General features: G+C 49.4%; 2 protein-coding genes across 2 annotated transcripts; both read right to left on the bottom strand.

Annotated features, from left to right (window-relative positions):
- Positions 1-1000: 1000 nt before the first annotated feature.
- LOC135577670 (cilia- and flagella-associated protein 52-like) lies at positions 1001-10460 on the bottom strand. Its single transcript, XM_065047798.1, has 6 exons — positions 10411-10460; positions 9819-9918; positions 9247-9363; positions 2721-2821; positions 1601-1771; positions 1001-1184 (listed from the first exon to the last, which is right to left on the bottom strand). The coding sequence occupies exons 1-6, from the start codon at positions 10458-10460 to the stop codon at positions 1001-1003; spliced, it is 723 nt and encodes a 240-aa protein (XP_064903870.1).
- Positions 10461-10822: 362 nt separating this feature from the next.
- On the bottom strand, positions 10823-24497 carry LOC135577682 (cilia- and flagella-associated protein 52-like). Its single transcript, XM_065047805.1, has 5 exons — positions 24124-24497; positions 17296-17326; positions 12345-12605; positions 11477-11613; positions 10823-10955 (listed from the first exon to the last, which is right to left on the bottom strand). The coding sequence occupies exons 1-5, from the start codon at positions 24495-24497 to the stop codon at positions 10823-10825; spliced, it is 936 nt and encodes a 311-aa protein (XP_064903877.1).
- Positions 24498-24755: the final 258 nt, after the last annotated feature.

The following is a 24755-nucleotide window of genomic DNA, read 5'->3' as shown; positions in this document are numbered from 1 at the left end:
TTTGTGGAGCAGGTAACGAACAAGTCCCAATGTCCCCTGGAGAGTTCAGAGAGGAGAGGGAACGAGGAGGGGCACACAGAAACGCTCCTTGCTTGGTCACAGCTCAAATCGGCCTCCAAAGCTCGGCTTTGCTAACCTGCAGCTGGGATCTGCCCCACAGGGATCCCCATGGCTAAGACAAAGGCCTTTTTTGGAGGATCACCTTTCTCACATGGAATTCCCCTGGTTTGGGTTCTCTTCAAAGATTCATTTTAAGGAACAGTTAAAGTTAAACTAAAAGAACTCTTTCTGCTGAAGCTGTGATGTTTATTCCCCATATTCAATCTCTAAACAACTTCATGTGTTATATAGAATAGACACAAAAGTGGGTGTAAAAGTGCTGACTGCCCAGGTTTAACATCAGCCACTAACAGCAGCCTCACATTGTAAAGATGTCATTTGTTATCTTGCTTACTGGATGATTCCCATTCAACAGCGCTGAAGGCAATAGAAATGATGGCAAAGTCTGTTCATAATATACTTGTTATAAATGTTGGAATAAAACAAGACCTGCAGCATTTCAAAAGCCATGGGACACAGTGCTTTGAAATAAGCTCTAAGCCACTCGTCCTAGGGATGCAACAGAAAGTGACATCTAGAAAGGTACCGCGAGCTTTTGTTCAACAGCACCATCAATGCCCAGAAAGATGAACCAGGACAGAGAAAACCGGCACAACACAAGTGTGGCCTCTTTCAAGCCCAGCTTGCACGGGTGCTTTATCAACCAGGATAACATCAGCAAGTGAAGGATTCTGAAATAAGCCAGAGCAGGGAAATTAAGCCCGTATTTCCCCATCAGCAATAGGCTTTGTTCAAGAGCAGGCAACAGATAAGAAGTTCAAACATCTACGCAAGGATGTAGTCCTGTAGTCCTTACAGTCAGCACTAATGGCTGTGACACAGGCGTGTCAATCAGCAGTATCAGCAGCACATCACCCTAAAGCTCCACCTGATTTTCTCATTAAATGAGAAGATGTGGGTTTGAGGCTGGCGGCAGGCAGGGAGGAGCGCTTCCTGCACCCTGCACTCCCTGCACCTCGGTGACATCTGATCCTTTGTGCTGGGCCGAGAAGCGAAGCAATAAAAATACGCCAAAAATGTTCATTTGGATCAAAATCCCATTTTCCATCTGGAGAGATGATCCACTGTGGGTTTAAAAAAACAAAAGAAAGAGTCGCGATGCTACTACCCAGGAAGGGAACATTTGCTGTGCGTTCACAAGACAAATGCAGAGCGACCCTGGGACAAAAGGGGGAGGCTGCCATCCCTGCCGCTGCCCAAACATCAATAATTCAGGTCTTTTTACTTATCATCCTTTCTGCAGATCAGTGATTTTTCCAGTGCTCCAACTGAACTGCTGCCTTCTGCTTTGAAGCAGCTGCTCACCGTCACCCCGGCGTTTTTTGGGCAGGTGACAGCATCGCCCGTATCAATCATCCCAACAGATGGTACCAGGCTCTGGGTTCCTGTGGTAAAAGCTGCGCACACAGGCACCCTGACCTCAGCGGCAGCTCCTCAAGCTTCTGCACCAGCCAAATACAGCCCAGCCCGTTATACTCACTCAGGAAAAACAATGTCGTTGACGGCTTCGGTGTGACAGACGGCGACCAGCTCCTCTTTAAATGTAGCGTAGGCACTGCGGTGCATCTGGCCTTTATTTGTCCCTAGAAAGAACTGGTCGTCCCGACCTCTACACGTCAGGGAAGTGACAGCACCTTCAACTCGCATTCTCCTGTGCAAAGAAAGCAAAGGTTTGGCCCGACATTGACCTCGAGGAACTTTCATTTTCCAGCTTCTCGAGAATTCGACTGTCGCTGTTTCCCCAAAAAGCTCCACACTAGGCTGTGATATCAAGATGCAAGAGCATGGGCAGGACTAACATTCCATTCCCAGTCACGTTTCCTACTTCCCATGATCTTGCCCGTCCCACCTGCTGCTCTGCCAGGGCTGGCACAGGCAGCGCTTTGGAGACTTGATTTCCTGCACCAGGGCCTAAGGTAACAACAGCTTTGTTGATATTCTTGCTCAAGTGCACTTCAATATCCCACTTTCAAGGATATTTCCAGACAGTTTAGACCTTCTGGGAATAGTTTCAGTCGTACAAAGCTAAGCTTGCAGAACTGTACACTTGAAGGGGATATTCAAGCAATGCCAAATGAGTAGGTGTGAGCCCAATTTTCAAATCACGTATGGGGAAATGACGCCTGCAGCTTTCTATCTGGTATGCAGAAAAAAGCCTTGCAAATACTCCAGCACTTCCAGACACGTGCCTATAAAATTAGCAGAGCCCTGCTTTACAATCCCATGACCCCCAACAAACCCTTTTGGAGATGGCAACTACTACTCTTTCTCACCCGGCGTAAATAAGCATCATTCTATTGACTTCAACAAATCTGTCTGGCTTGGCATCAATGTAGGATCTGACTCCTACTGCTCCAAAGGAAACAACAGTCATTTACAAGGAAGGATCAGAGGGCACTTCCCTGCAAACGCACGCAGTCATTTTCAGTTTGCTCCAACCTCATGACGCTGGAACCAGACCGTGTATTGTGTCTGCAGGACTGAAAAACTGAGACTGACTTGGATTATGCCTTTCCATAGAAATGATTGGTTCTCATACCGTGACCCTTTTGGAGGAATTGTCACCTCTCCCCTCCTGATTCTTCCATCTACAAACTCACTTCTTTACTTGGCAGTCTGAGCCTGTACAGAGAGCTACAGTCCCTTCTCCGGTGCCGACTATTAAACCTCCTGTCTTCGGCAAAAGCAAAGCTGTGACTCCCTAGGAGAAAACAGGATGAAAACGCAATCGGATGGGAGCAGAGGCTCCTTGCTGCTGCAGCCACGCTGAACAGCACAACGGAGTCTCTACCGGGCTCCCGACGGCGGTGCTTATCTCACTCCAATATGGCTTTGTCAGTATTTTGGCACTGACCTGGGCTAAAGAGTGGCTCTCTAGAGGGAGAAGGGAGAAAAGAGTTATTAATTGCAGGTCTAGATGAACTAATACAGTACAAGGAGCGAGCAAACAGCATTATCTTGGATTCTTCAGAGCAGCTGGGACCACGTACAGAGCCTGACCTCATCGCAGCAAGCGATACCCACATCGTGGAGCGGCACTCGCGCTTTTCCTTCCGCGTGTCCTTCATCCAACAGCCACGAAAACAACAGAGGATACAACTCAGCTTCAATTGTCTTTCCTACAGCTCTTTTTAGGATGATCCTCTGCGTCTCAGGCCTCTCTCTCTGCCTGAAAGATGCAATCCCATCTCCCACCTATTAGTAATCAAATACGTTTGTCACAGGAAAGCTTTGGAAATGAGTCAGCCCATGGTCAACACGGGTTTCTGCTGTTACTGAGCAGAGCAGATCAACGGGAGGCCAGCCACTGGAAAAGGAGAAATGCTGTTCGGTGGATAAAGTACCAGGCTACAGGAAAAAAATGCATGACAACAAAATCAACAAAAAACACCCAAACAAATGAAAACAGTCCTCAGCCTTCCACAAAATACAAGTGTAAGAAGAGTCAGATCTGCTTCAGTTCTGCCTCCTGTGAAGTAATATTACTGTTCCATGTACAACAGATTCATTCTTGAAAATCACCAAGAGACTCCAAGATAGGCTGCCAGAGGAGTGAAATGACTTCTGTGGGGTTAAATCACAGTATCACAGTATCACAGTATGTTTGGGATGGGAAGGGACCTCAGAAGATCATCCAGTCCAATCCCCCCATGGAGCAGGAACGCCCAGGTGAGGTCGCACAGGAACATGTCCAGGCGGGTTTTGAATGTCTGCAGAGAAGGAGACTCCACACCCCCCTGGGCAGCCTGTTCAGTGCTCTGGCACCCTCACTGAGAAGAAGTTTCTTCTCAAATTTAAGTGGAACCTCTTGTGTTCCAGCTTGGTCCCATTACCCCTTGTCCTGTCATTGTTTGCCACTGAGAAGAGCCTGGCTCTGTCCTCGTGGCACTCTCCCTTATATATTTATAGACATTAATAAGGTCCCCCCTTAGCCTCCTCTTCTCCAAACTAGAGAGACCCAGCTCCCTCAGCCTTTCTTCATAAGGGAGGTGCTCCACTCCCTTCATCATCTTTGTTGCCCTACGCTGGACTCTCCTGATATTCTAACTTGGGAAAATATCCCTACGAGCTTGGGCGAACTTCTGCATGAGTGAAATGGAAAGGACAAAACCATGAAATAAAGGAGCTTTGTGCCACCAAACTGGAACTGAAAACGAAGTTCCCGTCCCAGAGGCGCCTGCAGAACCTGTGGCCGGCGGCTGTTCCGCCCAGACAGACCCGCAGGGACGGGCAGGAGCTGCTGGACTGACACCGTAAGTCACAGTCCAGACTCCAGCAGCATTTGCCGCTCCCAGGTTCATAAGCACCATTGCCAGCCCTTGGGATCCCACCAGCAGGTTCGCAACGTTCAGATTGTTTCTCCTTTAAGCCCGAGCCATTATGGGAAAACAACAATTTCTGTTTGGTGGTGGCTCTTCGGGGAAAAAAAAAGCCCAGCTCCAGCATTTAGTGTTGTGAAAGCACCAAGAAGTCAATTCTCAAAGAGCGACCAAGAGGCGACTCAGAGTAATTCTGTATTGATTCCCCAGGAAGAAACCCCTGTCGTGGGCTTGACTTGTGACTGGGGAACACACACAGATGTCGCTGCTTTAGGATTCAAAGTCTGACATCTAAGCAGCACCCCCAGCCTTCCTGTGCTTCTGAAGCATTAATCTGGCCTAAGCCCGGGAAATGTTCAGCATTTAACACCTTCAGAGGGTTTAGAAAAACCAAAGCCACAAAGTGTTGGTTTTGTTCACGGGAAGGACTGAAGGTCTAAGGAAGGAGAGAGAAGAAGTGAAGAAAGAAGAGAAAACAAAATGGACATCTGAGCTGTTTAGACCCAGAAAGGACACGGAAAAAGCCACAGGCGAGCTCTGATGAATCTGGGAAAATTCCTTTGCTTCGATTATCCACGCAAATAGAAGCAATTGGTTGTTTTTAAAGGCTTGCTTATGCGTTTTAAAGGAAAAAACCCCAAATCACCAGAAGCGTTACTGTGCATTCCAGCGCTGGCAATGCAGGCAGCCTCACACCTACCTACGCATCGGCTTAAAGACGATTTAACTTGAGGATCAAACAACCATGGGCTGCAGAAAAGAACCTGACACACGCTCTCCCGCTCTGTGATTCACCAGCACTGAGTTCCCCGTTCGCCGGCTCCAGCAGCAGCACATCCGCAGTCTCCTGATGGGTGACAAACACGACCTGCGGAGAGGATCTTCTGCCACATTCTCACAGCGGCAGCGGCGCCGGGTTTCGTGCAAATATTCTCAGCAAACGCACAAGAACAAAGGGATTCTTTTGCATTAGAAAGACGATCCACAAGCAGAGCGGTTTCTGAGCAATGCTTCTGGAAACTTCCTCCGAGGCGCTGGCAGCGTTTGGCGAGTCCCCTGTTATCACGGGCCCATCACCTGGCTGCTGAGCTCCTGGTCTGCGGTTTTGCCTGTAAAATCTTCCACCTCAGACGCCCTTTGGGTTCAGCGTTATGGCAGGTGGCAGCATTACAAATGCAACCTATGACTACGGAGTTTATCTGATTACAGCTGCCAGTGCTCTTGTAGGTGAAATGCAGAGTCTAACGTAGGAGGTTAAAAATATCTCCATTCATTATTGACTGCTCACCCAAAGAAACCAGCGCTTTCACGTACGACTATAAATAAAAACCCCATCAGAACTGCAGCCTGCCCGGTCCCTTCCTGCAGGGATTCCTGCTCTTTGTCCCACTCGGATCTCTTGCAAAGTTCTCGAGCGCTCTGTGAACTCTTCCAGCGCATCTCCTGTCAATATTTATTTCTTTTTACAATGCAAATCACTCCAACTACTTCTGAAAATGCGTTTGCAATTGCACATCCCTCTTCACATTCCAACGGGTGCCTTACAGCTCCTCAGGCCCGCGGCAGGGAGCAAAATTAATGCTGCTGTTTATTCCAGTCTTTATACACCTTAGAGACAGGCACTTGAACTTCATTCCAGGTAGATGGAAAACAAGTTGCTTCATCTTAACAAACTATTTTGCCACTCCTCTTCAAAACAGAAACCAAGAAATCTTCAGATCGTGTCTATACAATCAACACGTTCTTATGTATCTAAAGGCAAAGTTCCTTTAAGGGTGCCCCACCTTGTTTTCAACAGAATCGCCTCCTCACCCCGCAGTATCTAAACCCTTTACAGATGTGCTCGGCGTGGGGTGGCTGTGGACTCCAGGTTTGCAGTTTCATGCTTTGCCACCGGATCGTAATTCCCCGGTGCAACTGGTGAACACGGGTTGCAGAGGTTTGTTCTCAAACACAGACAGCATTGCAATGCGTGGCTCCGGAGGGGAGAAGTTTTGGTACAAGTGCTAATGCAAGGTACATTTTCAAGAAAGACACACAAGATGTCTTGGTTAGCAACGGGATGGACTAAATTGTGTGGAAACAAGGATGCAAATAGTTTTGTTTTGATAAACGCTGTGGTTTTGACTCGAAAAAACATCTGCAAAATACCTCTTTTGGCACTGGAGGTGAGGCTACAACTGGAAATTTCTGCCGTAAAACACGAGATCCTACGTGTGTCCAGCGAGCACTTGTTGACAGTCCAGTGACAAGGCGTGATTTGTGTGCAGAGATGTGCAGGGGGTGGGCGGAAAGGGAATCACAGCACGGAGCTGGGAAAGAGAGCTGGAAAGTATGAGAGGGGATCTGTGGCCGAGGCACTGACAGTAACTGCAGAGAAAAACGTCCCAGCGCCTTCCCAGTGACGGCAGCAACACGGGTTTGCCCTGGTGCATTCCCCTCCTCGGGCACAAGGGAAGCGCATTGGGAAGAGCGAGGGAGAGAGCAAGAGGAGAAGGGGTGACGGGGCTGAGCGCGTCTGACCGAAAAGCCTGTGAACAGGAACGCCTGTTTGAAGCGGGAGGGGAAAGGAGCAGACCGGGAGGACTCCTCGCTATTTCCATCCAACGGGAATGTCTCCTTTTCTCTCCCGGCTCCCCCAACGACCAGTGCCACATCCTAAGAAGCTGCCACCACATTACAGTCACAAACCCAAGCTGAAGCCAGATTAGCGCCTACCAGCTCAGGGCTCGTCCACAAGGCTGGCAGGCGGCTGTGATGAGACCCACTTCTGGATCTTCCCTTCTCCTCAACACCTTGTCAGCCTCTTGCACAGTCAAGGGGCCTGTTTTCCATCAGCTTTTCACTCTCAGAAGCCATGTCAGCTGAAGCTCATGATGCTCCAAAGGTCTCTGCCACAAACTGCCGTTCCTATGGATCTGCCTTACGATAAAACCCCTCACAGTACGCACTGGACTGTGCTCTGGCTTTGAGCCTTGGCTTTTTCTTTTGGACCCCCAAACGGCACAGCATCCTGCTCGTGACCCTGCCTGACGGCTTCTTTAGCAGTGCTCTCAGAAGTGTATTTTTGGTGAAGTTTTGTTTCAAGTGCATTTGGCACCTTTCCCTCAGCCCTGAGGACACGGGAGTTCAGGCCCTCGGGTGGCTTCAACCAGGGGCTCTGGGCGAGGTGCACGTGCTGCGAGATGGAGAAGGACTCAAAGCACGCAGGCATTGCAAGGGGAGGTGACAGTCACCAAGACCTCGGCCTAAGAGACAGCACAGAGCAGCCACGGGTCCTGCGTGGACGCAAAGCCCTGCAGGGGGGCAGCCGGACAAGGGGCTCAACCGCGGCCAGTGCGGGTGTCCCCACACGGGGACACACCTGCAGCGAACTTACCATTGCCAGCAGGAAAACAAAACACATCCATTCCTGTCCTTTAAGAGGGACACAGAGAAAAACTACTTGCATTCCTACAATATAAGTGGGAAAAACAAGTAATAACTTCTCCACCCTTCTGGAACAGATAAACATTGAACTGTATTTCAAAGGATTCAGTGGGTCCAAGTTATCCCGGAGACACCGGCCTGCATTTGTAACGCAATAAATATTTCATCTGGAAGGGGCACGTACATGGTTTGGATGCCCCTGTCCAAGCAAAGTTCAGGAGGTTGAGAGAAACAAGCCCAGAGGAGCGTTTTCTTTGGGGCTGACTGCTGAACTGCTCTTACAGCCCCTGTGGGCTTGTGCTGCTCTCAGAGCAGATCTGCTGCCCCGCAGGACAGCGGCCCCGCGGCATCCCCACCAGCACAGCCGGCCCTCCCGCGGCAGCGCTGCCCCTGCTGCTCGCTGCTGGGCGTGCTGCTAACGCAGTCGCAAAACACATCCCAGCTTAGGCAAGGGATAGACCGAGACGCTACAAGAAGCCTTTTCTAGCACCAAATAACGAGAAATCAACAACAAGTGTTCTAGCTGGTGCCGATTGTTTTATCATTACAGCTGCCTGCATGCAGAATTCTTGTACGACCACAGGTCAGAAGCTCCTTATTCAGGAGATAACTCCTGTTTGAGGATGCTCAGACCCACGAGTCCCAATTAGAGACAAAAAAAAGCTCAGTTAAAAAAACCCTTGGGGTTATGAAGTCAAGAACTCAGAAGTTAAAAAGCAATAGAATCAATGTACCCTGTGCAACTTTGTTTTGTCCAAATTGTGCATAAGCATTACAATAAACTCTTGAATTACATGATTTATACTGCCTTTTTCAGTAAGATCTCTGCCTCATCAGTGGCAGAATCAGAACAGCAAAAAGACGAAGGGAAGTGGGGGAATGGGATGGGGAACAAACACAAAAAGAAAAGTTCAGTCCAGACAGTTTAACACATTTGTGAGATCTGACTATAGGACCTTACAGCAGTAAGTGCGGGAAAGCCTCTCAAACAAGCGCTTCCACCAGCCTTCCCAGGAACGTCCTCTGTCTCACTCCAGCTCGTATCTTCTTAAAAGAAGCAAAAAAGTCAGGAACTACTCCATTTCTGTTACTGCTTTTCACTTTCTGTGACGTTTACCAGATTAATTGTACAAGAGTTTGTGGGATGACACACGAGATTCAAGTAAAACCCAAATTCTGAGCCAAATGAAGCTCAACGAAGGCGGGACAATGGGCTCAGCCTTCAGCATCAAGACCGAGACACAAGGAACTGACAGCGCAGGAAAAGCGTTAGTCTGAGAATCCGCTTTGGGATGGTTCTCCCGCAGGTTGCTCTACCTTCAGTCACTAACAAAGAGCAGGACAAGGACAGAACTGGAGTCACAGAGCTGCTACTCACCATGCTCAACTTCTTCTTCTGGGGCCCACAGGCAGTCAGCACCTTGCTGCTTGTGTTCACTTTCAGGACATCTCCACTCGTCGTGCCAAGATGAAAATCACCATCATCGTCTGTCATCTATAAGAAAGCATAAAGAAAAAGAGATCACGGTCTGGATACTGAGACCCGTGTCCCACGCCTGACACTGGGCTGCACCAACAGCTTTAGTTCAGTGGATTGCCAAGAGTTCACCTGGGGGAACCCAGCCAATGTTTCTGTTCCATCACACGCACAGATCCAGAACACTGCTGAGCGCCAGACACTTTCTAACCAAATCTAGATCATATTTGGAAGCATAAAAATACGGGTGCCGGAGCCCGTGACCGTAACACGTGCTGCTTCTCTTGAGGAGCATCCAGAACACTCTTTCCCAGAGGCCGTGGGAGATCAACTGCCATGGCCAATGCTGAGGAACTTCACTGCCGTCACGCGCTTGGGACCAACATTTCCAGCATTATTAGAGAAACTCGTGGTTTTTCTCTAGTCTGTACAGAGTTTCTTAGTTTAGCAAAGTCATCTTGGCTGAAACGTACCTGAACACACACGCTGATTCCTCTCAGTTGCCCCGCGTAGCATTCAGATGGATGGATTGTTTTAGTTGCTGTGTCGAGTTCCCACACTCGAATGGTGAAACTATAAGAACAAATAGAGTGGGATCAAATCCACAGATGCAGAAACCTCCAAGGTTTTTCAGTACTACAAGAAGTAAAAAGCCTTCACAAGGCTCCATTATTCTGATCTTTCAATACGGAGAAAAAGAACAATATCAGAGAAGTCTCTTATGGAAACTTTTTCCGGGTAAATCAAAAATCTTAAGGCTTTAGCAAAAACATATGTGAGGACACTTTCAACTCTTTTCTAGTGCAATTTAATTGACGATGTCAGAGACGATGTCATATCTTTAAGCAGAGTCACCCTTACATTTCCCAAAGTGCTAAAATTGCAAAGGCGAGCACTCATAAGTGCGAGTGCAGCCAAGAGCATCCAAAGCCGTCCCTGATGCACAGGGAGGTGCAGGCCCTCAACGCGTTTAAACGTCAGCCTGGATATATGGGCGCTGCCGCAAATCCTTGCAAAACGCGACGTTTTGTACAACTTTTGTTACAAGCCAGTGACCAACTGTACATCACATCTGGTGAGGACAGGAGATCATCCAACGACCGGCAAGACATCATTGTTTCGACATTAATTAGCCATTGTTCAGGGGCACTCATTGACTGCTTTTCTTGTGTAAACACTGGCAACTCAATATGTTAAACACTGCACGGGGAATGCTGAGTACAAAATCCTGCTATCAGGAGCAGAAGTGACGCACGTGGGCCCCTGTGTGCTGCTCTGAAAACATATTGTCACATGGAGAACAAGCAGAAATGCCTTAAAGCTACAACCTGACGGGTATTCATGAGTCCATTCAGAGTAAAAAGAAACAACACAAGCACACAGTTGCTTAAGTTTCCTTGTAGTTCAATAAAGACTCTTTGTCAAAGGAAATAGGGCCAGGGGTTCTCTCGCTCTGCTCGTTCCTCTCCACAAACCCTTACTTTCCAGCAGTGACAAACATCTCGTCCCTGCAGCTGGAGCACATGACGACGTTGGCATTGCCGGCGCTGCGCGGCGAGGCCGGGCTCCCGCACACAGCCTCTCTCTTACTGACGTCCCACACCATCACCCTGCAGGAGAAGAAAGCCTTGAAACAGCTTCGCTTTTTGACACTGCTTGGAAGTCAGTTACTAAAAAACAAAAGCAAGACAAAGCCTATTGTCCTGCAGTCTGTTCCTACCAGGACACACAACAGAAGTAACTTTGTAGAGATTCTACCCAAGAAAAAACTTGTCACCAAAGTGTGGAATTGCAGTTTACATCCCCTGCTCCTGAAGCAAGGCTACGTGGATTTATCAGATTCCTTCTGCGGAGCACGACTCACATCATACAGAATCACAGAACAGCTTGGGTTGGAGGGACCTTCCCAGCTCCCCAGTGCCCCCCTGCCATGACAGGGACATCTTCAGCAGCTCAGGGTGCTCAGAGCCCCGTCCAGCCTGGCCTGGGATGTCTCCAGGGATGGTTCAGCCACCACCTCTCTGGCCAACCCGGGACAGGCTCTCACCACCCTCCCTGGAAAAACGTCTCAGGCCGCCCATAGAATCTGATTCTTGTCAAAAATCTTGTGCCAAGAAGCGGAAATCCTTACCTGCCGTCGTCCTGGCCTCCCAGGGACACAAGATAAATGCCTCTGGGCGAGAACGAGAGTCCCTCGACTTTGCCCTCGTGCAGCGAGAGCCGAGCAAGTAACTCCTGCTTTGGGAAATCCCAGAGGATGACGTCTGCCTGCGGGGCAAAGCAGAAGGGGGGGATGGCAGAGCATGAGCTGTAACTCGCAGGATCAGGGAGAACAACGTTCTCTGGCAGGAAAGTTGTTCGAAGGAGCCCAGCCCAAGCTTCTCTGCAGCCCTGGGCACCCCTGACACAAAGAGGCTTCAGACTGGGTGCTGTAAGAAGCATTATTCCAGCTGAGCACTTGAGTAGCTCTGCTTCATTTCAGCACCTACATTGACCCTGAGACACTGAGTATTTGACTTAGGTTTTAAAATACTGAAAGCACTAAAACCTGATCCCTTCCAAGTGTCTTGAGGTCTTTCAAATAGGCAAAAATAAAACGAAAAGAACTTGAGAGGTCTGGAAATGCAGGTAGGTACCTGTCAAGGGCTTTTGAAAGTCCTAAGCAGCTCTGGAACTCAGGTCTCACTTGAAATAAACCAGCATTTATTAATTAATGTCTAATGAGATTTTGGCTGCCACACGCCCACAACACTTTGGATAAAAAGGACTGGAACTAAAAATCCCTCAATCCTAGGGAGACTGCTTCATGTTTTACAAAAACATAAAGGCACATCCAGCAATGGAGTAACTATAATTTCCCATTCCCTTCAACATCTTCCCATTGCAGATATTTATTTTCCAACAAAAGAAAAAATAAACGAAAGGTGTTCCCACCACTGGCAAGCCAACTCCAATTTCTCTGGTCAATACTAAGCGGTTAAAATCAGAGCATTACCCACCTTGAATCCAATGCAGGTGACTTGTCCTGAAGCGACGTACATCCCATCCCTGGACACGACAACGCAGGACACGTTATCGGCGTGGCCATGCAAGAAACTCTGTTTCTTAGTGTCCAGGTGCTGAATCAGCACCGTACAGCCCAGGGGGTACAGGATGTGCTCCCTGTCGGGGTGGCAGATGAGGCCACAGGGAACATGTCCTGCAAGAGAAACGGGTGAAAGATCCGCTGGCTGCCAACAGTTCAGGGGCTGCAGAAACCACTGGCTCCCCACGGTTTACCTCACAAGGCGAGGGGGGGAAAGGAAAAGAACCTTCCAGTTCTCCCCAGAGCTGTTCAGCAGAACAACCCCGTGTCGAACAGCACGGTCACCCTTGGAATAAGTGATGGCCAAAATTGTTAATGTTGAGCAAATCGAGTAGGATTCAATTATATTATGCGTATTGTTGTAAGCAGTAACTGCGCTTGTGCAAGTCTGATTATGTTTTGTAGAACCTTGTAGTAGTAGTTAAGCCAATGCCTGGATTGCCTGGATGGTGCCACAGATAACAGGACTCCCGGATGGTGCCACAGGTAACAGGACTCCCGGATGGTGCCACAGGTAACAGGACTCCCGGATGGTGCCACAGGTAACAGGACTCCCGGATGGTGCCACAGGTAACAGGACTCCCGGATGGTGCCACAGATAACAAAGTCCCAGAGACGGAAATTCCCAGCGTGTGAACGAGCGTATAACATATATAAGCACACACAAAAAGTTGAGTGCTGTGCCTGTTGGCGGAACTGAGCTTCCCCCGGTCACCCAGCGCTGTTTTGCCTAATTACCGCTTGCTAAATAAAATCGATTGATTGACTCAGAATCGATTTATTGGCTCTTATTTATAACAAATTTTGGTGCCGTGACTCGGATTAAGGATCTCTGGGAGGGACTCCTAAACTTCAGGGAGGCGCCCCATCCCGTTTTCAGACGGCCCTGGAGTGGACGGAGGATCGCCCTGAAACCTTAACCTCCGAACCCTAAATTTAGGTAATTAGGCAAAAGAATTGAACCCCGTAAACCTTTGTGCACGAAGAACCGGACGAAGACCCCGGGGAGGGTAAGTATAGAAAGCAATTCCGTTCGGTTGGGGTGGGTATCCTGGAGTGTGCATGAACGAGACGCCCCCCCGCTTGGGGAGGAAGCGAAGTGAGTGTGGACCCTGCCGTAAGGCAGGGCGGGACTCTCTAGTAGTGCGGTTCTCATAGCCCGCGAGGGCGTGAGCCACGAACGAGGGGTGCGTGTGTGTGTGTGAAAGAAGACACTCCGGAAGATGGGACAGAGGAAGAGCAAGCCTTCTGATCCCATGGGGAAGGGACCCAAGGAGAGGTTACCGGATATTCCCCGAGATTCCCCATTGGGCCTTATGCTCAAGAACTGGGAAGGTGCAGCTTACACACGAAACAAAGGTAGGGAAAAAATGGTTTACTATTGCATGCATGTCTGGGGAAACCAGCAGATTAGACCAGATCGTTTATTTTGGCCAATTTTTGGGTCATATGAGAATTGGATTTGTCAGGCCCTAAATCTTTACCAACGGCACCAACAAGGGCCGGGCGCTGACATTAAGTGGCCACAGCAGCGCCCTAACTGGGATAATCAAAACCCGGAACACAGGGGCCATATGGGAGATCTCCGCACTATGATCGTCCAAGGGATTAAGGAATCTGTCCCTCGAGGGCAGAACATAAATAAAGCCTTTAATGAACAACAAAAGAAAGATGAGACTCCCACAGAATGGTTAGAAAGACTAAGAAAGAGCTTGCAGCTTTACTCCGGGATAGACCCTATGACACCGGTCGGGCAAGCTCTTTTAAAAACACAGTTTGTGGCGAAGTCATGGCCGGATATTAGAAAGAAGTTAGAAAAGTTGGAAGATTGGCAAGAGAAAGGGTTGGATGAGTTGCTAAGGGAAGCGCAGAAGGTTTATGTGAGAAGGGAGGAAGAGACCCAGAGGAGACAAGCTAAAATGTTAGTAGCGGCAGTTGGAGAGGGACAGAGGACGGCTCCACAGAAGGGAGGGCCACCACGCATAGGTGGGAACGGGCCACCTCAGGGAAGTCAAGTCGGACTGAAGGATTTGAGGGAAATCGAATGTTTTTACTGTCAGAGGAAGGGACATATGCGAAGGAGCTGTAGGAAACGTATACAGGATGAGAAAATGTATTTTGCTGAGTAGGGGTGTCAGGGGCTCTATCTGCTGGGGACTTCTAAAACAACAGAGCCCTTGATAAAATTGAAATCAGGTCCCCAGCACCAGGAGATGGAATTCCTGGTAGATTCAGGGGCAGAAAGATCTACTGTCCAAACTGTGCCCTGGGGATGCACTCCATCCTTGGAGAAAGTACAAGTAATAGGGGCAAAAGGAGAACCCTTTTCTGTACCCATAATTAAAGGAGTAGAAGTAGAATCCCCATCCCGGATAGGGGTAGGGTCCTTTTTATTAGTATCTGAAGCTGAATATAACCTATTAGGAAGGGATTTAATCGTCGAATTGGGAATTAGTTTGGAGGTAAAAGATCGAGAATTGAAAGTAAAACTGTACGCTTTAACAACCGCAGACGAAGCTAAGATCAATCCTGAAGTATGGTACACTCCCGAGTCGGTTGGAAAATTAGATATTCCACCAATTACAGTGACAAGTAACGGATCCGGAAGTACCGATACGTGTTAAACAATACCCTATATCACAGGATGGGAGACGCGGGCTGCAACCAGTAATTGATCCATTGTTACAACAAGGGTTACTAGAACCATGCGTGTCGCCCCACAATACCCCCATCTTACCTGTAAAGAAATCAGATGGGTCCTATCGTCTAGTACAAGACCTCCGTGAAGTAAATAAAAGAACAGTAACTAGATTTCCGGTGGTGGCCAACCCTTATAACCTATTAAGCCAAGTGTCCCCAGAATTGACCTGGTATAGTGTAACAGACCTAAAGGATGCCTTCTGGGCCTGTCCTTTGAGAAAAGAATGTCGTGACTATTTTGCCTTGGAGTGGGAGAACCCTGATACCCATCGGAAGCAACAACTTAGATGGACGGTTCTTCCACAGGGATTTGCTGAATCTCCAAACCTCTTTGGGCCCTGGAACAAGTCTTGGAGAATTTTGAACTGGAACCTGGAGTAGTTTTAGTACAATATGTAGATGACCTATTAATAGCTGGAAAAAGCCAAGATAGTGTGCGAAGCACCCGCATTAAGTTATTGAATTTCTTGAGTCTAACGGGTTTAAAGGTATCAAGATCTAAACTGCAATTTACCGAGGAAGAGGTAAAATATTTAGGGCACTGGTTGAGCGAAGGGACTAAGAGACTAGATCCAGATCAAGTAAATGCTATTTTATCCCTCCAGCCTCCCAAGAATAAAAGGCAGGTGCGACAACTTTTAGGTCTTTTCGGCTACTGTAGACAATGGATTGAAAATTACAGTAACAAGGTTTAGTTCTTATATCAGAAGTTAGTGGGGGAAGGTCTGATGAAATGGAGTACAGAAGATGATCAACAATTAGACAACTTAAAAGCTGATTTAGTAAATGCCCCAGTACTGAGTCTGGTGGATGCCCGAAGACCTTTTTACTTATTTGTTAACACGGAGGGTGGAACGGCCTTTGGGGTCCTAAGGCAAGAATGGGCAGGTAAAAAGAAACCCGTAGGATATTATTCCAAGTTATTAGATCCAGTTTGTCGCGGTTGGCCTACCTGTTTACAGGCCATAGTTGCTACTGCTCTCCTCGTTGAAGAAGCTGGAAAAATAACTATGGGAGGGGAATTAAAGGTATACACACCTCATAATATACGAGGGGTATTGCAGCAGAAAGCTGACAAATGGATTACGGATGCTAGGTTATTGAAATATGAAGGGATCCTATTGCACTCTCCTAAGTTAGAGCTTGAAACCACTAACTTGCAGAATCCAGCCCAATTTTTGTATGGGGAACCGAGCGAATCTCTTTCCCATGATTGTATCAGGGTAATAGAATATCAAGTCAAAATAAGAGAGGATTTAGAAGAAGAGGAGTTGCTATGTGGAGAGAAACTGTTTGGAGATGGATCATCGCGGGTAGTGGACGGAAAGAGGAAATCAGGATACGCCATAACAGATGGAAATAGCTGGACAACTAAGGAGTCGGGTCCCCTTAACTCAGGATGGTCGGCGCAGGCTTGTGAGCTGTTCGCAGTATTGAGGGCGTTACAGTTGTTAAAAGATAAGAGAGGAACAATATTTACAGATTCTAAATATGCATTTGGGGTGGTTCACACGTTTGGAAAAATTTGGGAAGAGAGGGGACTAATGAATTCTCAGGGTAAAGGATTAATACATGAGACCTTAATACAGCAAACTTTGGAGGCATTAAGAGGGCCCAAACAAATCGCGGTAGTTTATGTAAAGGGCCATCGGAAGGGAACCTCCACGCAAATAAGAGGGAATAATTTCGCAGATGAGGAAGCTAAGAAAGCTGCGTTACTGGTAATAAAAGCAGTTGAAGAGGACTCTGTACAAACTAGGTATGCTATGAGATTTACAAATCAGGAAAAGGAGAAATTGGGGCAAATGGGAATAGTCGAACAAGAGGGGAAGTGGTGGCTACCTGATGAGAGAGAAATGCTCCCGAAAGGAGCAGCTTGGCGAGTTTTAAGAGAATTTCATAGGCAAACCCATTGGGGAGTACAGGCCCTGGTAGATCAGTTCGCTAATAAATATATGACCCTGGGAGTGTATGATTTAGCAAAAAGAATCGTTGGAGAATGTTTAACCTGTCAAAGGATAAATAAACAGTGTCTTAGGGAAAGAGTCCCTGGGGGGAGGCAACTGGCCAAGAAGCCATTTGAAAGGATTCAGGTAGACTTTACGGAGTTACCAAAGGTAGGCAGATATAAATACCTTCTAGTTATGGTAGACCACCTAACTCACTTTGTCGAAGCCTTTCCGGTAGTTCGGGGCACTGCAAGGACAGTATTAAGAATATTATTAGAGCATATCATACCTAGATATGGGATCATGTCAGTTATTGATTCGGACAGAGGACCCCATTTTACTTCCAAAATAATTAGAGAAACGTTAGAAGCTCTGGGAACCAAGTGGGAGTATCACACTCCTTGGCACCCCCAGAGTTCAGGAAAAGTTGAAAGGATGAACGGAGAAATTAAAAAGCACCTGACCAAATTAATGATAGAAACCAGAATGAACTGGGTAAAGTGCCTCCCCTTAGCCCTCTTGAACATAAGGACACAACCGAGGGCTGATACAGGACTTTCCTCCTTTGAAATGTTATATGGAATGCCCTATGATTTGGAGAAGCCAATCGAACACCCTAAAGTGGAAGAAAAGATGTTACAAGAATATCTTATAGAACTCATGAGAAGGAGGCAAGAACTGTTAAAGCGAGGCCTGGTGGTTCAAAGACCACCTTTAGATGTAGCAATACATAGTATTAAGCCGGGAGATCAAGTACTCGTAAAAACATGGAAGGAATCATCGTTAACCCCTCGCTGGGAGGGACCTTTCCTTGTTTTACTCACCACAGATACCGCAGTCCGCGCCGCAGAAAGAGGATGGACACACGCTAGCCGAGTAAAAGGTCCTGTCCTACATACAGACTGGGAAGTCACCGGGGAACCGGATGAGTTGAAGCTGACCTTCAGGAGGAAACAGACACGTGACGTATAGCCGTAGATATTAAGCTTCTTATGGACAACTGTAAGGAATTGCGGAAGTTACATATCGCATGTCCTGTATGCAAACAATGTAATCCTTGGGTATGTCGTGTGTGTAGCGGGTGCAGGATACAGCAGTGGGAAAAGTTTCCTTATGTTGAACGATGGTGTGATGAGTGTTTGGGAAAAACCATAAATACTGTGGAAATACTGTGGAAATTACTGGACGGGAAAATTGGCCTAGATACGGACATTATAGAAGAGATTGGTACAGAACTGTTGCACAGTTAGGAGAGGAACTTATAGTTAAGAACATAGCGTGTAGTAAAAATATTCAGTACTTTCTGTATGACCCATAAGTCCAGACATTTGGGAAATAACCAAGAGGAAGTGTAAGAAGCGTTTTGGTAAGAAAAGATACAGGAAGTGTTCCAGACCCTGTGAGGATTCGGGACAGTGGCCAAACCCTTGTATTTGAAAATAGCCCTGTTGGGTTGAGTATTGGAAAGTGGGTTGTGACAGAACAAGGAGAGGATTCAGGAGGCAGTCCCTGAAGACTACAACTGCTGCCGAGAAGAAAACTTACCCGGCTACTCTGAAGCAACAGAGTAGGCCCAGGGCAAGGCAGAGGGGTATCCTTGTGGGGACTGGCAAGTGCCTCCGAAGACTCCTAAAATAAAGCAGCTCCGTTAAGCAGAACAACCCTCAACAAAATGAACCTCCACTGGCTGATTTTCAGCCAACCAGGGGCCGGGTCGCTCTCCCTAATCCTCCTTACCTTACCGGTAATGATAGCAATAAAGCAGGGGAGTTCTCACCAACCTTTTAAATGGACCCTCTATCGATGGGAGGACCAAACGATCATACAACAACAGAGCACATCAGGGTCACCTTCTTTTACTGCAACCTTCTGCCAATTAGTTCAGATTGAGCCATGCCTTAACAAAATGGGGTTTTATATGTGCCCCAGCACAGGGCCCTCGTATTGTAATACCCCAGGACACTATTACTGCGCTTACTGGGGGTGTGAAACGATTGCCTCAAGCTGGCCAATTCCTCCGGCAAATACTGATAAGTTCTTAAAGGTTGGATGGGGACCTGTAGGATGCATTCCTCCTTCGGGAGTCGTGAACCAAGGCCGCCGACTAAAACTCGGTTATCCTCGCAACCGAAACGAGCGGGACAGTGATGGCGAGTATGAATAAATATTCCTTAACATAACAAACCCTGAACATAGTGGATGGCTTGTTGGGAAAACCTGGGGAATGCGGTATTATGAACCGGGTGATGATAGGGGAGGCATGTTCTTCATAAAGAAGGAAGAAGTTAAACCGACCCCTCGAGCGATAGGTCCCAATCCAGTAGTAAAATCCCCTCCCCCTCTGGGTAAGGAGACAAGGACAGTAGAGAAGGAGAATATAATAGTAAAAGAGGAAACTGTCACTGAAGCCTTGAAATCTCTGAATACTGAAGCCTCGCAATCTTTGAATCCTCTATGGGAAATTATCCGGGCTACTTATCAAACCCTAAACTATACTCAACCCAACTTAACCACTGGTTGCTGGTTGTGTTATAATGTTAATCCACCCTTTTATGAAGCTATAGGGGATAATCGTCGGTATACCATAAACAAGGAGTCTGTGCCTATCCAATGTCCTTGGGAAAAGCAGAAAAGAGGGATAACTATGCAACATGGAACTGGGATAGGGACTTGTATAGGGAAAGTACCAAACTCCAAGAGACCACTTTGTGGGAATATCGTACCGAGCCTTAACGAAACCACAGGATATATTATTCCCCCGAATGGAACAAAATGGATATGTTCTAGGACGGGACTTACTCCATGTGTGTCTTTAAAGGTGTTCAACAGTTCCCGAGAGTATTGCATGTTAGTTACCATCATCCCAAGGATATTGTATCATCAAGAAAATGTAATGTATGATATTTGGGATACAGGACTCCATCGTACCAAACGGGAACCCATTACAGCCATTACTATAGCCACGTTGCTAGGGTTAGGGGCAGCCGGAGCAGGAACAGGGAGAGCTTCACTTGTTCAACAAAATCAAGGATTCAGTTCCTTGAAGACTGCGATAGATGAGGACCTAGAGAGAATTGAAAACTCCATAACCGCCTTAGAGAGATCTCTAACCTCGCTATCTGAAGTGGTGTGGCAAAACAGGAGAGGGATGGATCTCCTTTTCTTACAGCAAGGTGGACTATGCGCAGCCTTGAAGGAAGAGTGTTGTTTTTATGCAGATCACACAGGGGTAGTCCGAGACTCGATGGCGAAATTAAGGGAGAGACTGGAACAGAGAAAAAGGGAAAGAGAAGCTGCAAAAGGGTGGTACGAGTCTTGGTTTATTCAGTCCCCGTGGCTAACTACATTGCTATCCACAGTAGCTGGACCCTTGATGATATTATTACTCACCCTAACCTTTGGACCCTGTATATTAAATCGACTTATTGGACTAGTTAAAAACCGTGTAGAGCGGGTACACCTTATGCTGCTACAGAAACATGGAACTGATGAGGAAGCTGAAATGACCTTACTAGCCCGAAAAGCGGTAATTCGATTTGATCAACAAATAAATGACTAAAAAAAAAAAAGGGGGGGGAATTGTAATAAGTGATGGTCAAAATTGTTAATGTTGAACAAATCGAGTAGGATTCAATTATATTATGCATATTGTTGTAAGCAGTAACTGCGCTTGTGCAAGTTTGATTATGTTTTGTAGAACCTTGTAGTAGTAGTTAAGCCAATGCCTGGATTGCCTGGATGGTGCCACAGACAACAGGACTCCCGGATGGTGCCACAGGTAACAGGACTCCCGGATGGTGCCACAGATAACAGGACTCCCGGATGGTGCCACAGGTAACAGGACTCCCGGATGGTGCCACAGGTAACAGGACTCCCGGATGGTGCCACAGATAACAGGACTCCCGGATGGTGCCACAGGTAACAGGACTCCCGGATGGTGCCACAGGTAACAGGACTCCCGGATGGTGCCACAGATAACAGGACTCCCGGATGGTGCCACAGGTAACAGGACTCCCGGATGGTGCCACAGGTAACAGGACTCCCGGATGGTGCCACAGGTAACAAAGTTCCAGAGACGGAAATTCCCAGCGTGTGAACGAGCGTATAACATATATAAGCACACACGAAAAGTTGAGTGGTGTGCCTGTTGGCGGAACTGAGCTTCCCCCGGTCACCCAGCGCTGTTTTGCCTAATTACCGCTTGCTAAATAAAATCGATTGATTGACTCAGAATCGATTCATTGGCTCTTATTTATAACAAATGTGATCTGTGTGTGGCGCAGGAGCTTCCCGTCCACTTGCTCCTCCATTCAGTCAGGTGCTGCAAGAGAGGGACAGAGAAAGAAACAGTCAGGACCGGATTAACAACCTCGTCATCCCTGTCCCCAAACCTGCAGGCGGCCTAGGAGGCCTGATCTAAGTTTGGCTCTTCTCCCTCTCTTTGCTGGAATCCTTCATTGCACAAATTTCTGTCATGAACACTCTCTGAACCAACCTGATGTGTTCATAGTTCCCAGCCCAGCGTCCATTCCTCAAGGTACCTCAGCATTTCCCTTTGAAACCACACCTGAGTGCCATCCCGTCCTGAGCTACCTCAGCATTGCCCACTGCAGCCTCCCCGACGCCATCTCCTCCCTGAGCTCCCTCAGCCTTTCCCGCCAAAGCCTCCCCGATATCACCCCTCCCTGAGCTCCCTCAGCCTTTCCCGCCAAAGCCTCCCCGATGTCACCCCTCCCTGAGCTCCCTCAGCCTTTCCCGCCAAAGCCTCCCCGATGTCACCCCTCCCTGAGCTCCCTCAGCCTTTCCCGCCAAAGCCTCCCCGATGTCACCCCTCCCTGAGCTCCCTCAGCCTTTCCCGCCCAAGCTCCTTCCGCGCCGTCCCGCCCTCAGGCTCCTCCGCCGCTCCCGCCGCTCCCCCCGTTCCCGGCCCCTCCCCGCGGCAGCGCCGCCCCCGCCCCTCGCGCCCCCTGGCGCCCCCACGGCGGCCCCGGCCCCGCCTGCGCCGCTCCCGACCCGGCGCTGCCCCCTCCCGCTCGCTTTCCTCCCTCTGCCCTGCGGCACCGCGGGCTCCCCCCTCCGCCCCACGGCCCCGCCCGAGCCCCGCGCAGCGCTCAGCCCGGGGCTCCCTTCCCTCACAGCCGCCCGCGTGTTTCCCCCTCGCCCCTTGCCCGGCCCGGCCCGGGGCCGCGCTCTTGCGGCTGGCTGCCCCTCGCCTTCCTCCTGCCGAACCCAGCCCGTCCCTCCCCCTCCAGCCTCCCCCCTCAGCCGGGACCGGGGCGGCCCCGTCCAGTCTCCCCGCTGTCCGCCCGCCCCTCGCTCACCGCCGGCCCCGCCGCTCCTCGCGCGCTGCTCCCGCCGCCGCACGGGCGGAACGCGCTCCTCGGCCCGCGCGCTTCTGCAGCGTGGCCCCGCCCACCCCGCGCAGGAGCCAATCCCGTCCGCGCCCGCCACCGGGCCCCGCCCCCCCTCCCGGCCCGGAGCCGCCGGCGGCCGCAGAGCGGCGCTGTCCGCCCGCAGCGCGGCCCCGGCCCCGGCGGGTCAGCGGCAGCGGGGCCGGGAGCGCTCGGGCTGCGCCCGCCCGGGACGGCCCGGGACCGAGGGCTCCGCCGCTGCAGCCCGTTTCGTGCCGTTTGCACCCCGGCTTACACGGCTGCAGCCTTCCTGCTGCTGCAGCTCACACATCTTTCTTCCTTCTTACCGCACAGCAGGTCACACTCACAAACGTTCCGTGCTCGGTGGCATAAGAACATCTGCAGAAGAATCTACAAACCTTACACAGATATACCACCGACCACAGCTTTCTGAGCTTTCAGGTTACAGTTCCTGTAGATACCCATGTTTCAATCAAACAGACACCACCAGCAGAGCTGCTGCCTCTGCCGTCTTTGCTCAGAAAGCAGTGACAACACCAGAAAACACATTGGCAGCCGGTGCTTTGAGCAGTGAAGGTGGGATCTACAAAAGTCTGATTAAACCAAACAGCCTGAGGTCTTTATCAAGCTGCACATCTGCCAGGAATGCTGAAATGCAAGAGTTTACTCCTGCAATATTCCACAATGGAACAGCCACTGCATATCCAATAGCATCTCGAAGTTCCAAACCAGTACATTAAAAAGCTGTCACTAGGTATTAGAAGACCACTGCAAGATCTTATTGCTTTTTGAATTAAATCATATTTTTTCAATAAACCAAAAGCCAAACAGTTTCTGCAGTCTGTTGCTCATCCTCCTGTTCATTCATTAGCACTGCAGCAATCAGTTTTCATACGACGTGTCAACACAGGCGATTGAAAAACCCCAAACAAAACTTACTCTATCTAGTGGTATATCTAGGATGCTGTATCTGGGATGCTGTATCTGGGATGCTGTATCTATGATGCTGTATCTAGGATGCTGTATCTATGATGCTGTGTTTAGGATGCTGTATCCTGTTCATTCATGAGCACTGCAGAAATCAGTTTTTATACGACGTGTCAACAGAGGCGATTGAGAAACCCCAAACAAAACTTATTGAAGCCCACGGACCCCCCGCCCTCCCTGCCCCCCCTCACCCTGAGCCCCACGATCAGCACCTGGTGCGGGAGAGGAGCAGAACTCGACAGACAGAACCAGAAATGCGACTGCAGGGAGAAGGAAACACCAAGGGAGTTACAGCTGCCTTAACGTTCCAAATACGATGTCTTCCAAACCAAAGATTGCGAGCGGGGGAGGAAAAAGCTGAGACGACTCAATGTGAGTGACAGAGCACAGTTGACTTTATTGGTCCAGGGTACACATATTTATACAGATAACCTAGATAAAGCATCTGAGATACAGCGTCCCAGATACAGCATCCCGTATACAGCTTACTAGATACAGCATCCCAGATACAACATCCTAGATACAGCATCCCAGATACAGCATCCTGGATACAGCATTGACGAGGGACCCAGGCGTCCAGGCCCCATAGATTGCGCTGCGGAGGGACCCAGGCGTCCGGGCCCCATAGATTTGACTGAGGAAGGACCCAGGCGTCCGGACCCCATAGATCGCAATGAGGACGTACCCAGGTGTCCGGGACCCATAGATTTGACAGAGGAGGGACCCAGGCGTCCGGGCCCCATAGATTTGACCGAGGAGGGACCCAGGCGTCCGGGCCCCATAGATTTGACTGAGGTGGAACCCAGGCGTCCGGGCCCCACAGATTGCACTGACGAGGGACCCAGGCGTCCGGGCCCCATAGATTTGACCGAGGAGGGACCCAGGCGTCCGGGCCCCGTAGATTTCACCGAGGAGGGACCCAGGCGTCCGGGCCCCATAGACTGCACTGAGGAGGGACCCAGGCGTCCGGGCCCCATAGATTGCACTGAGGAGGGACCCAGGCGTCCGGGCCCCATAGATTTGACCGAGGAGGGACCCAGGCGTCCGAGCCCCATACATTGCACTAAGGAGGGACCCAGGCGTCCGGGCCCCATAGATTTGACCGAGGAGGGACCCAGGCGTCCGGGCCCCATAGATTGCACTGAGAAGGGACCCAGGTGTCCGGGCCCCATAGATTGCACTGAGGAGGGACCCAGGCGTCCGGGCCCCATAGATTGCACCGAGGAGGGACCCAGGCGTCCGGGCCCCATAGATTTGACTGAGGAGGGACCCAGGCGTCCGGGCCCCATAGATTTGACCGAGGAGGGACCCAGGCGT

This window comes from Columba livia, unplaced genomic scaffold (genome assembly GCF_036013475.1).
Source record: "Columba livia isolate bColLiv1 breed racing homer unplaced genomic scaffold, bColLiv1.pat.W.v2 Scaffold_133, whole genome shotgun sequence".
Lineage (NCBI taxonomy): Eukaryota > Metazoa > Chordata > Aves > Columbiformes > Columbidae > Columba > Columba livia.
The sequence above is the reverse complement of the archived record's forward strand: the minus strand, read 5'-3'. Positions and strand labels throughout refer to the sequence as shown.